Source organism: Eubalaena glacialis, chromosome 4 (genome assembly GCF_028564815.1).
Source record: "Eubalaena glacialis isolate mEubGla1 chromosome 4, mEubGla1.1.hap2.+ XY, whole genome shotgun sequence".
NCBI classification, from domain to species: domain Eukaryota; kingdom Metazoa; phylum Chordata; class Mammalia; order Artiodactyla; family Balaenidae; genus Eubalaena; species Eubalaena glacialis.
This window is the reverse complement of record NC_083719.1, coordinates 171,260,584-171,273,612: the sequence shown is the minus strand read 5'-3', so window position 1 is coordinate 171,273,612 and position 13,029 is coordinate 171,260,584. Positions and strand designations below refer to the sequence as shown.

At 50.2% G+C, this 13,029-nt stretch overlaps 2 protein-coding genes across 5 annotated transcripts in view; one reads left to right on the top strand and one right to left on the bottom strand.

Annotated features, from left to right (window-relative positions):
• Positions 1-13,029, bottom strand: part of BRD4 (bromodomain containing 4) — an 81,996-nt gene that overhangs the window by 22,429 nt on the left and 46,538 nt on the right. For all 4 annotated transcript variants that reach the window (XM_061190124.1, XM_061190126.1, XM_061190127.1 and 1 more), the window contains exons 2-7: positions 12,557-12,875; positions 8,681-8,818; positions 7,438-7,573; positions 4,439-4,728; positions 3,394-3,759; positions 2,412-2,534 (exon numbers count right to left, since the gene is read on the bottom strand). In XM_061190124.1, the coding sequence (XP_061046107.1) occupies positions 2,412-2,534; positions 3,394-3,759; positions 4,439-4,728; positions 7,438-7,573; positions 8,681-8,818; positions 12,557-12,841 (1,338 nt within the window). In that variant the 5' untranslated portion in view covers positions 12,842-12,875. The remainder of the gene's footprint in view (positions 1-2,411; positions 2,535-3,393; positions 3,760-4,438; positions 4,729-7,437; positions 7,574-8,680; positions 8,819-12,556; positions 12,876-13,029) is intronic.
• On the top strand, positions 5,261-6,855 carry LOC133089548 (small ribosomal subunit protein eS1-like). Its single transcript, XM_061187608.1, has 2 exons — positions 5,261-5,292; positions 6,015-6,855. The coding sequence occupies exons 1-2, from the start codon at positions 5,261-5,263 to the stop codon at positions 6,802-6,804; spliced, it is 822 nt and encodes a 273-aa protein (XP_061043591.1). The 3' UTR covers positions 6,805-6,855.

The window sequence follows — 13,029 nt, the reverse complement described above, 5'->3', positions numbered from 1 at the left end:
TATCTTTGTGACCACAGCTGCCAGGTGGCAGGATGTGGGTTTTCTAAAGGCCCAGAATTTAGAGGCTGGAAGAGGAATATAAAGTGGATCCTTTCCTGTAAAACTTTCTGGGTAAATCCCAGTCTTTGGGCACAGCCTAATTAAGAGACAGTAGGTCCCAACACCTCTTACTGAGGCAAACAAGGGCTGGGATTTTGTTACTCCTCCTCCCCAGTGGGCAATCAAGCCACCTAAACCATGCTGATCCTAGAAAGCTTCGAAAGAAAGAAGAAAACACAGCTCAAAATGCTACAAAATACAGGAACTGCCTTCTAGAGGAGAAGTCCACACAGGGGGCCTGCCACATCAACTGGGCTGAATCAGACACCCCCACCTGCCTCCTGGCATGTTACTTTCAACAGCATAGAGACCCACCCTGCAAGGGGCAAAGCAAGCTGGGGGCAGAGGCAGCCCCGTGCTGAGTGGCCCACTGCGCACTGCCCCCTCCCCCCACCTGAAGTGGACCCTCCTTGAGGGCAAGGACCTTGTCCCAACCAGCCTGGTATCTGGAGTCAATGTTTAGAAAAGAGGCTGCTTTGTGGCAAACATCTCAGTGCCCTTGCTATGAGCAAATCCCGTGTCTGGGCGTGCTCATGCCACTCTCAGAAGGAAAAAAAAAAGCAAAACAAACAAAAAAAACCCCTTAAAACAGGCACAAAAATTAGGAAGATGAAGAGCTAAAATATATCAGAATATTTTTTCTTCTTTTTAAATAAAGTCGCTCAAAACAGTGATCTTTGGTGCTGACAGAGAACTTGTTTTGGTTTAGCTGTTTGCATGAGGGCAAATAAAGGGCATGGGTATTAATCTGGGCAAATGCTATCCAAGTCCTCAGGGAGGAGAAGGAGAGAGAATGGGGAAAGGGGGTGGGTGCGCCTCTCTCAATGGGCACCACTGCCACCTAGTGGCTACATATGAGAATTGCAGAAAAGTTATAAAGCCTGATCTGCTTCAAGGATGGGAAATGCAAAAATAAATACTGAAAAAGGAAGCTTTGTGAAGAAAGCAGACAACATAGCACTGAATTAAAGAGAGTCCCCCTTCCAAAAACATAAAACAGAACGAAACAAAAAACCTCATAAAATAAACAGCCAGTAGAAATACAAACCTTCAAGTCTGAGTGTGTGTTTAACGATAGCCAGGTCCATGCTAGTAAGTTGTTTTTTTTTTAAACACCTAGAGTTTCAGGGCACTAAAGGCTAACCCAGATAGGCTGCAGTGAAAGAACAAAGGGGACCATGCCTTGGCTCCAACATGATGACACAGGAGACACTATGCTGGTGAGTGCATGACAACATGTGGAGCTAACAGAGCTGGGAGGCAGGCGGGAAAGCAGGGCTCAGGCGACCTCTGATAGACACCAACCCACAGGTCACCAAAGGCCTTTTGCAAGCCTCGCTTCTGGAACCATTTCACAGACGGCTGAGAAAGCCTGGTGTGAGAAAGCCCCACCCAGATGCCAGGAGAGGGCCTGATGCAGAATGTGCAGACTGGACCTGTACCTTGTGACAGCCGGTGGCCCAGCCCACAGTCTGCTCTGACCCTGAAAGCAGAAGTGCAACCTGGGGCCTTGGGGAGAAGAGGCTGGGAATTTTTATTATGTGTAATTTCAAATAATAATAATAATAATAAAACAGATTATAACAGTACTAAATATCGACTTTCTTCTCCATAATTTTTAACTCCTGATCGTTCTACCCAAACATGTGTCTCTGTTTAAATTGGGGTATATGCTTTTCCTTTTTTTTTTTTTAAACAGAAAAAAGTGGAGTTAGTTCACATATTTATGCTGTAATCTGCCCCTCCCTTCCACCCATGTGTGCACTCCACAGCGTACATCACCCAGAATCAACTTGAAGGGGCCACAAATCCCACCCATTAGTGCATCATGGCCACACAGAACATCTAGAAGCAGCCGCCCTGAAGCGGGAAGGCAAACAAAGGCTTTCAAGGCTCTGGTGAAGAAATGCCCACAGTTGGGCAGTTACTTCAGCTCACAACTGTGACAAAGCGTCTACCTGGCAAGAGTGTCCCTCGCCGACTTGAGACAGGTCTGTTTTGGAGAAGAGGTTGGGCCATGCACAGGACGCGCACTCTTCCAGCCAAGGGCAACCGAATGCAGGGGGGTGGGGGGCTTTCAGTGGAACACCCCAAAATCCAAAATGCCCAAGACCATAACCAACCACCCTGCTTTAATCATAAGGAAATAATCCCAATGTAAAATTTATGTGTTATCCTGACTTTAGTCCACTCTTCCAAAGCAAGTGACAAAATCTGCCAAGGCCCATAGTGGCCTGGCCCACCCAGGACCCAGCCAGCCTGCTCCTCTGCAGGATGCCACACCCGGAGCTCCCCGAGAGCCTCACCTGGAGCTTGCGGGCCATGGCCACCACCTCATGGTCAGGAGGGTTGTATTTGTAGCAGTTGGAGAACATCAATCGGACATCGGCACCAAATTCCTGAGCATCACGGTACTCACGGGCCTCCAGTTTAGACTAGAAAGACAGGACGGGTCCTGGTTAGGGAGGTGGCAGCAAGGAGGGCTGCCTGTAGGAAGGAGCAAGTCAACTTCTCAATGGCTCTGGGTTTAACCCAGACCATAGTGGGGAGAGGTTATCACCCCAGTTCTCAGCACCAGGTGGACAAGGAGATACTCCAACAGCAAGTCTCAGGGCCAGGAACTGCCCTGCTAGCATCCAAACCCACCCACGTTGCCTGGCTAAAAGGCAAGTGGACAGAGAAGCCACAGAGGTAGAGCTTAAGCCAGAACTGCAAAGGGAGGGCTGGGCCCAGTTCTGACCTGGCCTGTACTTGTCCTGGTGACATCGGACAGGACACTGGTCAAAAGGAACACAGCAACGTCCCCTGCTCTGCCCATCCCACGTTTGGGCAGGCTTACTCCACTCTCAGAAGGAGAAAAGTGCCAAAAGGTTTAAAATAAACAAAACCAAAAAGGCCTCAAAATACTACAGTGAAAATGCCAGCACTTGTGTGCCTCTTACTAAGAGACACCAAGGCCCTCTCCATGACATAGAGCCTGGAAAAGTCACCACTCCCCAAACTCTCCAGGAGCATCTACCGTGTGAAGGTATCTATGGCCACTAGGCCTCAAGGCCACAAGAGGGCTCATCCTCAGATGAGGGAAAGGGCAGCATTGGTCTGTGACCAAAATGACCACATGATCTCAGATGATTCCCCATAATCTCCAGCAGGGGGCACTGGGCTTCTCTGGGCTGGTGAGAAGAGCCTAGACAGCTACTAAGACTGGGCCCTCCTCTTGGACAGGCCTCAGACGTGCTGGCCTTCCTTATCCCAGGGAGCCCCTTCCCCAGGTCCAGGGGCACACCCACTAACCTTGATTGTGCTCATGTCCATGGGGTGCTTGATGATGTCACAGTAGTCATGCAGGCCCAGGGCCTCCACGTCCACGGGCTTGTAGAAAGGCCAGGCGTAAGCTGCGTGCTTCTTGGCAAACATCTCCTTGAGAATGCCACTACAGCACTTGAGCTGCTCCGAGACCTTGCTGCTTTTATCTGGCGCTGGGTGCTGCTGCGAGTCGGGCACATCCTTCTTCGGGGGCTTAACAGGCCGGCTGCTCTCCCGCCGGGGGCCCACCAGCTTGGTGGTCTTGGGCTCCGGGGGCAGTGAGGGTGGCTCGTGAATGGGGTCGATGGTGGTGGGGGTGGTGGTGTCCGCTTTCCTCTTAACCCCCTTCTTTGTCTGCCGAGAGCACAGGCGTGATAGGCACGGTCAGAGGCAGCGGCCGGCACAGCGGGCCCTCAGGGTCACTCCTGAAGCCAGGTCCTTTCTAGGGTCTCAACACTCACAGGGAACAGGGCCCAAAGGTAAATTCCACAGGTGAAGGACTGAAGACAGGGAAACCCTGTCCCACCACTCTGTTCTGCAGCTGGGACACGACCCTGCCAGTGGCAGGAGAAAGCACATAACTGAGTGTGGGATCTGCTCACCAGAGGCCAAAGAGACTTCTGAAAGCAGTTTCCTACATGCCAGGGACCTCTCCCAGAGCCAACCTCTGTCACTCTGGCCACCCATGGGAGGCACATTTCAGAGACTGTTTAGAAAGCATCTGCAAATATGCAGTCTAAATTAGAAATGGGAAGGGGGGCAGCAACCCCCTGGGAGGTGTTACTCAATTACGGGATCTGTGGGTCAGCAAGACAGCAGCTTTTAGGCTGTGCTGATTTAAACACAGCTTCATCCCCCCAGGTCCTAAATACCCACAAGTGCCCTGGGAGCCAGAAGCATCAGCAAGGATAGGTGACTGTCTTCTGTAAGCCTCACTACAATGGAGTGGAAGGGGAGGCAAGGGTCATCTAGCTGAGGTGAACGGAGCCAGCCAGTGGTAAGGCTGGGCCACACACACGCACAGGACGCTCACCTTCACAGGCTGTGGGGTGGCCGCGATGATGGGCGGGTGGCTCTGCACAGGCTGGGGGGCTGGTGCGGGCGGGGGCAGTGGCTGGGGGGGCACCGGCGGGGGTGTCTGCAGTGGCTGGGGAGGCACCACTGTCATGACAGGGGTCTGGACGATGAGGTCTGGGGTGACAGCGGGGAAGGGGTGAGGTGTGGCCTGCACGGGTGGAGGATTCTGCTGAGGGGTCTGGGTCTGCGGAGGAGTCGATGCTTGCGTTGTGTTTGGTACCGTAGAGACGCCAGGTTTTGCTGTCCCTACCAATCATAAAAGGGACAGGTGGTTAGATGCCATGCCTGCACGCCGGCTGACCTTGTGGGGACACTGCCACATGTGGCAAGCACACGTCGGCGTGGGCATGGCACACAGTGTCTCTGTAACTACTTGTCTAAGAGACAGAACAGCCTAAATACCTTGGACCTCAGCCAAATCTGTCCACCTGTCCCAGGGGGCTCTGAGAGCAGTGGCATACCACATTCCACACTTCCTGGGGTGTCCTGGCTCCAAGTCCTGACTTGGGGACTCGGGCACAGAGACCCCTTCACGAGCATGAAGGCTTGAGCCAAAGGAACAGGAAACACATGCTGAGAGTCAGCACCAGGACACTGACAGCAAAAAAATGCTCCTTGGTGCTTTCAGGCAGAGCTGTCCTCATTCCCAGAAACACTGCCTTCTGAGTAAGCATTTCTGGCACGGGGCCGGAATCGGCAGCCTTGGCCAAGGTTTCTGGAAATTGGCCACCCCCACGTCTCTGAATCACAGGGGGAGGCTGGACGGCTGCTGCCCTTCATGACCGGCTCAGACTGCCTCCCTGCGGTTGTGTGAGTGAGCCGAAACACACGAGGCCCTACATCCACCCCATGTAAAGACCAAACCCCTTGTCCCAGGCAGGGAGGATGGGGCTCCTCGGTCGTAAGGATATTGGACGCCTCTGGGCAGGTTCCATGGCTAAGGGGTGACCCTCAAGACCAGCTCTCCTTGGCTACCCCTTAGCACTGCAGGGGATCTAGCCAACCCCCTCTGCCCCCATGAAGCCACCACTTCCACGTGGGATAGGAAGTCACGTGAAAGCCCACTCCTTAGAGAAGCAAACAACTCACAGCACAGGCTACCTTGCAAACATCACCTTTCTGCAGCACGGAGCTGCGGATGGCAAGATGCAGAAGGCAGCTGTTTAAACTTTTCCTAGACAGAAACATTTCATGAGTAGGCTACTCCCTACCAGCTGGCCTTCGGAATCCTGTGTCAGGCTGGGGGGCAGGGGTAGGTGCTAAGATAGACAAAGACAGCTTGACTTCAGAAGGCTATCAAATAGCAGGCATGGCTCCAACACAAGTGTATTAATAAATAATTCAAATAACAAACCTTAAGGATCTAGGACTGGAATATTAATTAAAACTGCCCTTGATCAGGTTAATTTATCTAAAATGAAAAACAAAGACTGACTATGGCACTGGTGGGATGAAGAATTCAAAAATTTAAAAATGCTTTGAAAAAGTTATACTTCCTTTTTAACTGAAGTCCATCAAAAAAAAAAAAAAAGGGTCGGAAAGAATAAGCGCCTTACGAAAGGCGGTAAAAAGGGAGCCAAGAAGAAAGTGGTTGACCCATTTTCTAAGAAAGATTGGTATGACGTGAAAGCACCAGCTATGTTCAATATAAGAAATATTGGGAAAACACTAGTCACAAGAACTCAAGGAACCAAAATCGCATCTGATGGCCTCAAGGGTCGTGTGTTTGAAGTGAGCCTTGCTGATCTGCAGAACGATGAAGTTGCATTTAGAAAATTCAAGCTTATTACTGAGGATGTTCAGGGCAAAAACTGCCTGACTAATTTCCATGGCATGGATCTTACCCGTGACAAAATGTGCTCCATGGTCAAAAAATGGCAGACCATGATTGAAGCTCACGTTGATGTCAAGACTACCGATGGATATTTGCTTCGTCTCTTCTGTGTGGGTTTTACTAAAAAACGCAACAATCAGATTCGGAAGACCTCTTATGCCCAGCACCAGCAGGTCCGCCAGATCCGCAAGAAGATGATGGAAATCATGACCCGAGAGGTGCAGACAAATGACTTGAAAGAGGTGGTCAATAAATTGATTCCAGACAGCATTGGAAAAGACATAGAAAAGGCCTGCCAATCTATTTATCCACTCCATGATGTCTTTGTTAGAAAAGTAAAAATGCTGAAGAAGCCCAAGTTTGAATTGGGAAAACTCATGGAGCTACATGGTGAAGGCAGTAGTTCTGGAAAAGCTACTGGGGACGAGACAGGTGCTAAAGTTGAACGAGCTGATGGATATGAGCCACCAGTCCAGGAATCTGTTTAAAAATCAGACTTTTAATGGCGACTAATAAAAGACCTCATTTGTGATATTTTATTTCTGATCAGTCTTTTTAAATAATCTGACAATAATCAGGTGTTCTGATTTGATAGTAATGTGGTGAATTTTTCTGACCTTTTGTGGGGATTTTATTCACTGCTCTTAGTTACTAAGTAGCTGAGAAAGGGTAGTGATCTGTTCTCAACTGGAATGGTCTGGACATGTTAGAGATGGTGAATAAAAGGAAACACTTTCTTTAAAAAAAAAAAAAAAAAAAAAAAAAAAAGGCTAGGCCCAATTTTTTCTACTTTGCTGGAGGGTCACATGGTCATATGACCCTCTGGGCTGGTTCCCCTGATGAACCTCGCCTCACCATACCCAAACAGCAACAAGGCAGGGAGTGTATAATACAGTCGTCTTCCCACCACTCCCAGTCTCCCCGTGAAATTGGAGAAGGCTGGCAAAGACTAGGGAGAAATAAAGCCAATTTCCCTGCTTTACTGTTCCCCAGTATATCCCCAAAGCGGCTCACTGGGGCTTGCGGAAATGCCCATTTCACACTGCCTTAAGGGTCCCCACTTTGCCACAGGCTATTTCAGTGTGAAGCTAATAGTGCTGGGGACACGGAAGGTACCCTACCTGCTTCTTTCCTCCCACGTCCTCTTCCTTTTGCCTGGACTATCATGATCTCAGTTTCTTCAGTGGGCAGTTCGTTGATTTTTTGCAAGAAGAGCTTCTCCAGAGCTTCTGCCATTAAGACTATGTCATCTCCAGGCTAAAAGAGGAGACACATGGGGTGAGGGTTGGAAAGACCTCCCCACCTTTCTAGACAGAACAAGAGCTCCCCACCCTATGCCCCAAAGTGTGGAGCATCATATTCAGGGTCCTTCCCCAATCTAAACCCCAAAGGGCCAAAACACAGCTATCCTACCTGGCATCATGGAGGCTTCATATGCCTGCAGGTCTGCTGCCTCTCTAGTCTTTTAACCTCTGGCTTGAGAAACCATCCCAATGCCTTAAGTATCTATCAAGCACTGCCAACCACACACAAGGGCCCCCCTTGCACTACAGCCTCCTTCGACATAATTCAACTTCACTAGCATTATCTGAATTACACAGGATTTCTTGCCACAGATACATGAGCAGGGCTCCAATAATGTTCCCTAGTATATCCCCAAAGCAGCTCACTGGGGCTTGGGGAGATGCCCACTTCACACTGCCACATGCTGTTCCCACTCAGCTCTAAATGGAGAACCTCATCTGTCCACATTTCCCTTAAACCTAGTGGTGAGAGCTGAGACTTTAAACAAATGATCTGGCTTCAAGGCACAATCGAGCTGAATGGTTTGGCTACTGGGTTAAGTGACATTTACGTCTACATGTAAGACCCTTTAAGGGGACACTTGATTCTATGGCCATTAGCTGTCAATGGTCATGTCCACAGTTCCAGATGCGGCAGGCGGGCCCCACTGTACCCTCTCTCACATTTAGGTTTCTGTTTGAGCACACCTTTGTACAACTGTATCTTGGTAGGCTCCTTCCTGACAATTTGTGTCATCCAAACAGACTTTTTAATGAGTCGTCACTGTCCTTTTCACACCTTCTCTACTAGACATGCTCAAGAACCAAAGTCCCAAGGGTATCAGAAGCACATGCTTCCAGCTAACAAGGACTGCTTGGAAACACGACCAAAATGTTTTTGGCCTCAAAAGAAACACACCCAGTCACAGGCAAAACCAGCAGTCCCATTTACCTCTGCTGCCAATGGTCTCCTCTCGTTGGACTCTGATCCCACCTGCACCCAGCACCCCTGCCCAATGGGTTCCAGACACGCCCACCTCCTCCTTTACCTTCTCCTTCTCCATCAGCCTCCACAGCTCACCTTGTTGTAGATGTAACAATTTGTAAACATAGTGTTGAAGTCCTGGATACATTCCTGAGCATTCCAGTAATAGTTGTTTTCCAAGCGCTTCTTTATTGTTCCCATATCCATAGGTGTTTTAATGATCTTATAGTAATCCTGGAGAGCAGAGAGAGCAAAAGGCCAATGTCACCTCTGCAGCCATGCAGTACTCACAGGTGGGCCTGCAGATGTCACTCCAGGTCACTCTACAGACATGCAGACCTAAGCTCTTCCATGGCATCAGTGAGCTATCTCATGGGGACCCCAAGATAAAGTGGATCAGGGAAGGATTACTAAAAGCTGGGTGGCAATTTAGAGAAAAAATGTGCAAGTTTGCCAACTGTCCTGTCTGGGAACAGGCTAGGCTGTCTTTACTGAGATCTATGTTCTCCTCTATTTTTTTTTGATGTTAAAATATCCTTTCATTTTTAGTAAGTAATGCGGAAAGCATACAACCTTTAAAAAAGTGGTTCTTATCTGGTAAAATAACCCATGGTAATTTCTACTTTCTCCCCGTTTCAAATTTTCCACATCCATAAAATGCAAAATCCTACAGAACCAGCATTCAAGCCCACCCATAACAACTGGATCCCTTGCTTCCTGCCACACTAAAGAACCAAGGAGCAAAAGCCTCTACCTTCAGTTCATCGCACTTCCATTTCTTTTACCTGCACAGTCTACCACTAAGGATCCACTAGTATCTGGATACAGTTCAACAACTAACCAGGTTAAGTGCCAGATGAGGAATCAAATGGACAGCCCTCACAATCCTTAGTAAAAACAAAACAAAAAACACCACACAACCCCCCCTGCCCCCTACCCCCCCCACCGCCCCCCCCTCCCCGGCAGCAGACCCACTCCTCAAACCTTCGGATCTTACTCTACAAGTGCTAAACAGAAGAAGCCAGACGGCAGGTGTAGATGTCCTAAAGCCCTTCAAATCAAACTCTCTTCTACCATCATAACTTTTTCTAAATCTAAACCTATTCTAAAACCAAATGCTTATTTTTAACATCAACCACAGGAGGAATTTGGGGACAGATCAGGCAGTGCCCAGGTTTCCAGGTGGAAGGACCACAGAGAGCCAGGCAAAAAGGGGGACCTGCATACAGCCAGCCAGCCCCACTGAGAACCACATTCTCTGAAGCGCCCGCAATTAGACTCAGGTGAAGTTATCAGAACCAAGTCCAAGGGGAAGCCTGACAGCAGAGGGGCCGGCCTATGCTTTAGCAAGCACCGAGGTCCTGCCCAGGAACAGTGGTGGACAATACTGAAAAGGTGAGCAAGCGGTGTGAGGTTCTGAGTTGCTCTGACACCCATGAGAAAGGAATAGAAGCCACTGGCATACACACAGGGCTGGCAAAGATCACAGCCCTGCCCAGCCTCAAGGGGCGACTGAACCAGACTTTCTACGTTACATTTGCTCTGACCACCTTTCCCAAGAGAACCAAGTCCAAATATATCTGCCCCAGGGGAAATTTAGATTTTATTCCACGGCCAAAGGTCTACTTAGCATGGTGTCAGGTGCTTGAATTGGCCTCAGTGTGTCAAAAGTGGTTCAAGGCCCAACAGGATAGTGGTTGAGGACAGAGTAGGAAGGAGGAGGTGAGACGATGACAAAAGAGGATGGGGGCTGGGAGGACTGAAAGGGAGACAGGGGTTTAGGGGCATGACAATCCAACTGTACATGTGTTCTGAATGAAAGAGGCACAAGCATTCTAATAAGAAGCCCAGCAAGGAACAGGGGCCAAAACACAGATAAAGATCTAGAAGGCATCAGAAAACAGAAAAAGAATGAACCCTTTTTTGAGGTGGCCCTATTAATATTTCCTGGAGAAGGGGATGTCCCTGGAAAACTGGGCATTAGTATGACATTGCTCCCAGCCAAACAGCCCTGCCCCACCCCTCAGGGTTGGCCCCTAGCTCTCCCACCTCTCTTCTTCCTACATCAGAGCTGCTGAGGGTGACATCTAGTCACACTGTGGCCCCTGGGGAGCCTGGCCTCCACTTCAGAGAATGACCTCAAACTCCCAAACCCCATGGCCTAACAGACTACCCACCCGTGTCTGTCCTGCTGGCTGGGATGCTGCCTTCTCAGGATCTCAAGTCCCCCAGTTCCCCTTTCTCCTTAGTTTTCACCCTCTCGGCTCTCCTTGCCTCTGCACCCCCTGCATCTTCCTGTAACAAACCAACCCCTCCTCCATCTGGCCCTGCCGCGCTTTCCCTTCAAAGCCAAGTTTCTTGAAATGATGGCTTCACATCCTCACCTTCTTATTCACACCGTCGCGAATCTGGTTTCTACTTCTGCGTCACATCTTCCTAAGGTCACCAATGCCCTCCTAAAGGCCAACAGTAGGGTCAGGTCGGAATCCTCATCTGTTTGACCTCCCTGTAGTCTCTGACGTAGAAACTTGGGGGGCTGCTCTCTGCGGGTGATTCTCCTGGCCTCCCACCTCCCTCCAGTGCTATAAGAGCTGTGGGCCCCCCTTGGATTCCAACCCCCAGCTCCTTCTCTCCCCATTCTTTGCATTTGCTCTGGGAAGGTCACCTCACCTGTGGACCCTGCAGGGCCCAGCCCATTAGCCCAGCCAGAAACTGGTATAGCAAGCTCTCCCAAGAGCCTCCCCCCAGTGACGGGCTCGCTGCCTCTACTCCTGATTGTGGTCAATGATGAGAGTGACCTCTGAAGTGCAGATTTGGTGAGGACCCTTCTTCTGTTCCCATGCCCTTTCCTCAGTCGGTTCGTGACCCAGACCTGCAGTTCCCCCTCCTGACTCTCTTCCCCTGAGTGCATATGATGGGTATTCAATGGATAGATAGTACCGGCCAGCTGTTACAGACACGGCAACTTTCAAGCAAGGAAGGTCACACTGCTGTGTCCCTCCTTCTTGAAACCGGACGCCTGGCAGAGGCTGAGGATCCTATACCCATGCAGCTCTAACTCGTAAACCCACGTCTGGGTCAACTGCAACAATCATCTAATTCCAATTCTCTCGCCCAGGTGAGTGTGTGGGATTTGGCAAACAGCAGAGAGCAATTTAAAGACAATTAGTCCTTGATGCTTTGAAGAAAGGAAAAAATTAACACATTTATCCCGTTTGCTCCCGAGGTTCAGTTAGAGGTACGAGTTTCCAGAACCATTTGCTAGGAATGTGGGCAAATGGAAAGCTCTCAAAGGAAAAAGGAGAGGAACAGGGGTACAAAAGAACAAAGGCAAGTGCAGTGTGGCCATAACAAGGCAGGCAGGTGTGAGGGGGTGTGCAGAGGCAGCCAGAGACAAAGCTGCACCCATACTCCCTCTCTCCATCCAGGCCACCTCCATGTACTTGGCTCCCTGGGAGCTATTCTACTACCTTTCCCTGCCTTGTGCTCTGGGTGATGACGACAACACCAGTACCAGAAGAGGTACTGCAGCAAGCCAGTCCCTCTCACAATCTGACCAACCACGTCTGCTGAACCTACTGGGCCAAGCGGGCTGACCACATCTGAGGAGGGAGGGCCCGGACCATCAAGTGACCCCACTTTAGCTCCCCATGGAATTGAAAGGCAAGCTGCAAGCAGCCCTCTACCCGTTTCAACATCTCTGCAGAATATTTCCCAGAATGCTAGTATCAAAGAAACCAGTTATTATTTAGGCCAATGAGCACGTTTTCTCTCCTTCCCCACTTCCATTCATCAGGACTGCTGAAACCACTCAGTCAAGGGCCTCGTGGGTGCTGGAGTTCAGAGCTGGACCCTGCGCTTTTCACAATGACTCCAAAGGCATCTCCACCCTCCCGTAAGTCCACCCTCACCAGGAGCAACACAGGAGGAGACCTGAGGACGGCAGCCCCGGACCCTGCCCAAGTTACTCACAGGGAGGTTTAGCTTGACGGCATCCACAGGCTGCTGGAAAGGCCACGCAAACTGGTGTTTCCATAGTGTCTTGAGCACCACTTTGAGCAGATATTGCAGTTGGTTGGTCTGCCTCTTGGGCTTGTTGGGGTTGGAAGTCTCCGGGGGAGGGGGGTTGGTGCTGGCTGTGTTGGCTTGCTGGGGTTGGGCCTGGGCCTGCGTTGTAGACATTTGGGTAGTTTCTAGTCCATCCCCCATTACTGGCAGATTTCTCAATCTCGTCCCAGGGCCGCTCTCCGCAGACATGCTACTGATCCCATCACATTCTTCACCGGGCACTCTACAAGGGAAGAGAAAAGCTACCATCAGAGACCAGGCAGCAGATGGGTGCCACTCACAATGACACATCTCCCAAGGCTGTGGCCTCCAAAGGCTGAGCTCCTCTGGTGAAGACTGATCAGGTTGGCTGGGGAGACACTCCATGCACTGACTAA

Coding starts and splice junctions, on each gene's coding strand:
- LOC133089548 (XM_061187608.1), top strand. CDS start 5,261: ATGACCGGCTCAGACTGCCTCCCTGCGGTTGT. Junction 5,293..6,014: donor GACTGCCTCCCTGCGGTTGT/GTGAGTGAGCCG, acceptor AAAAAAAAAAAG/GGTCGGAAAGAATAAGCGCC.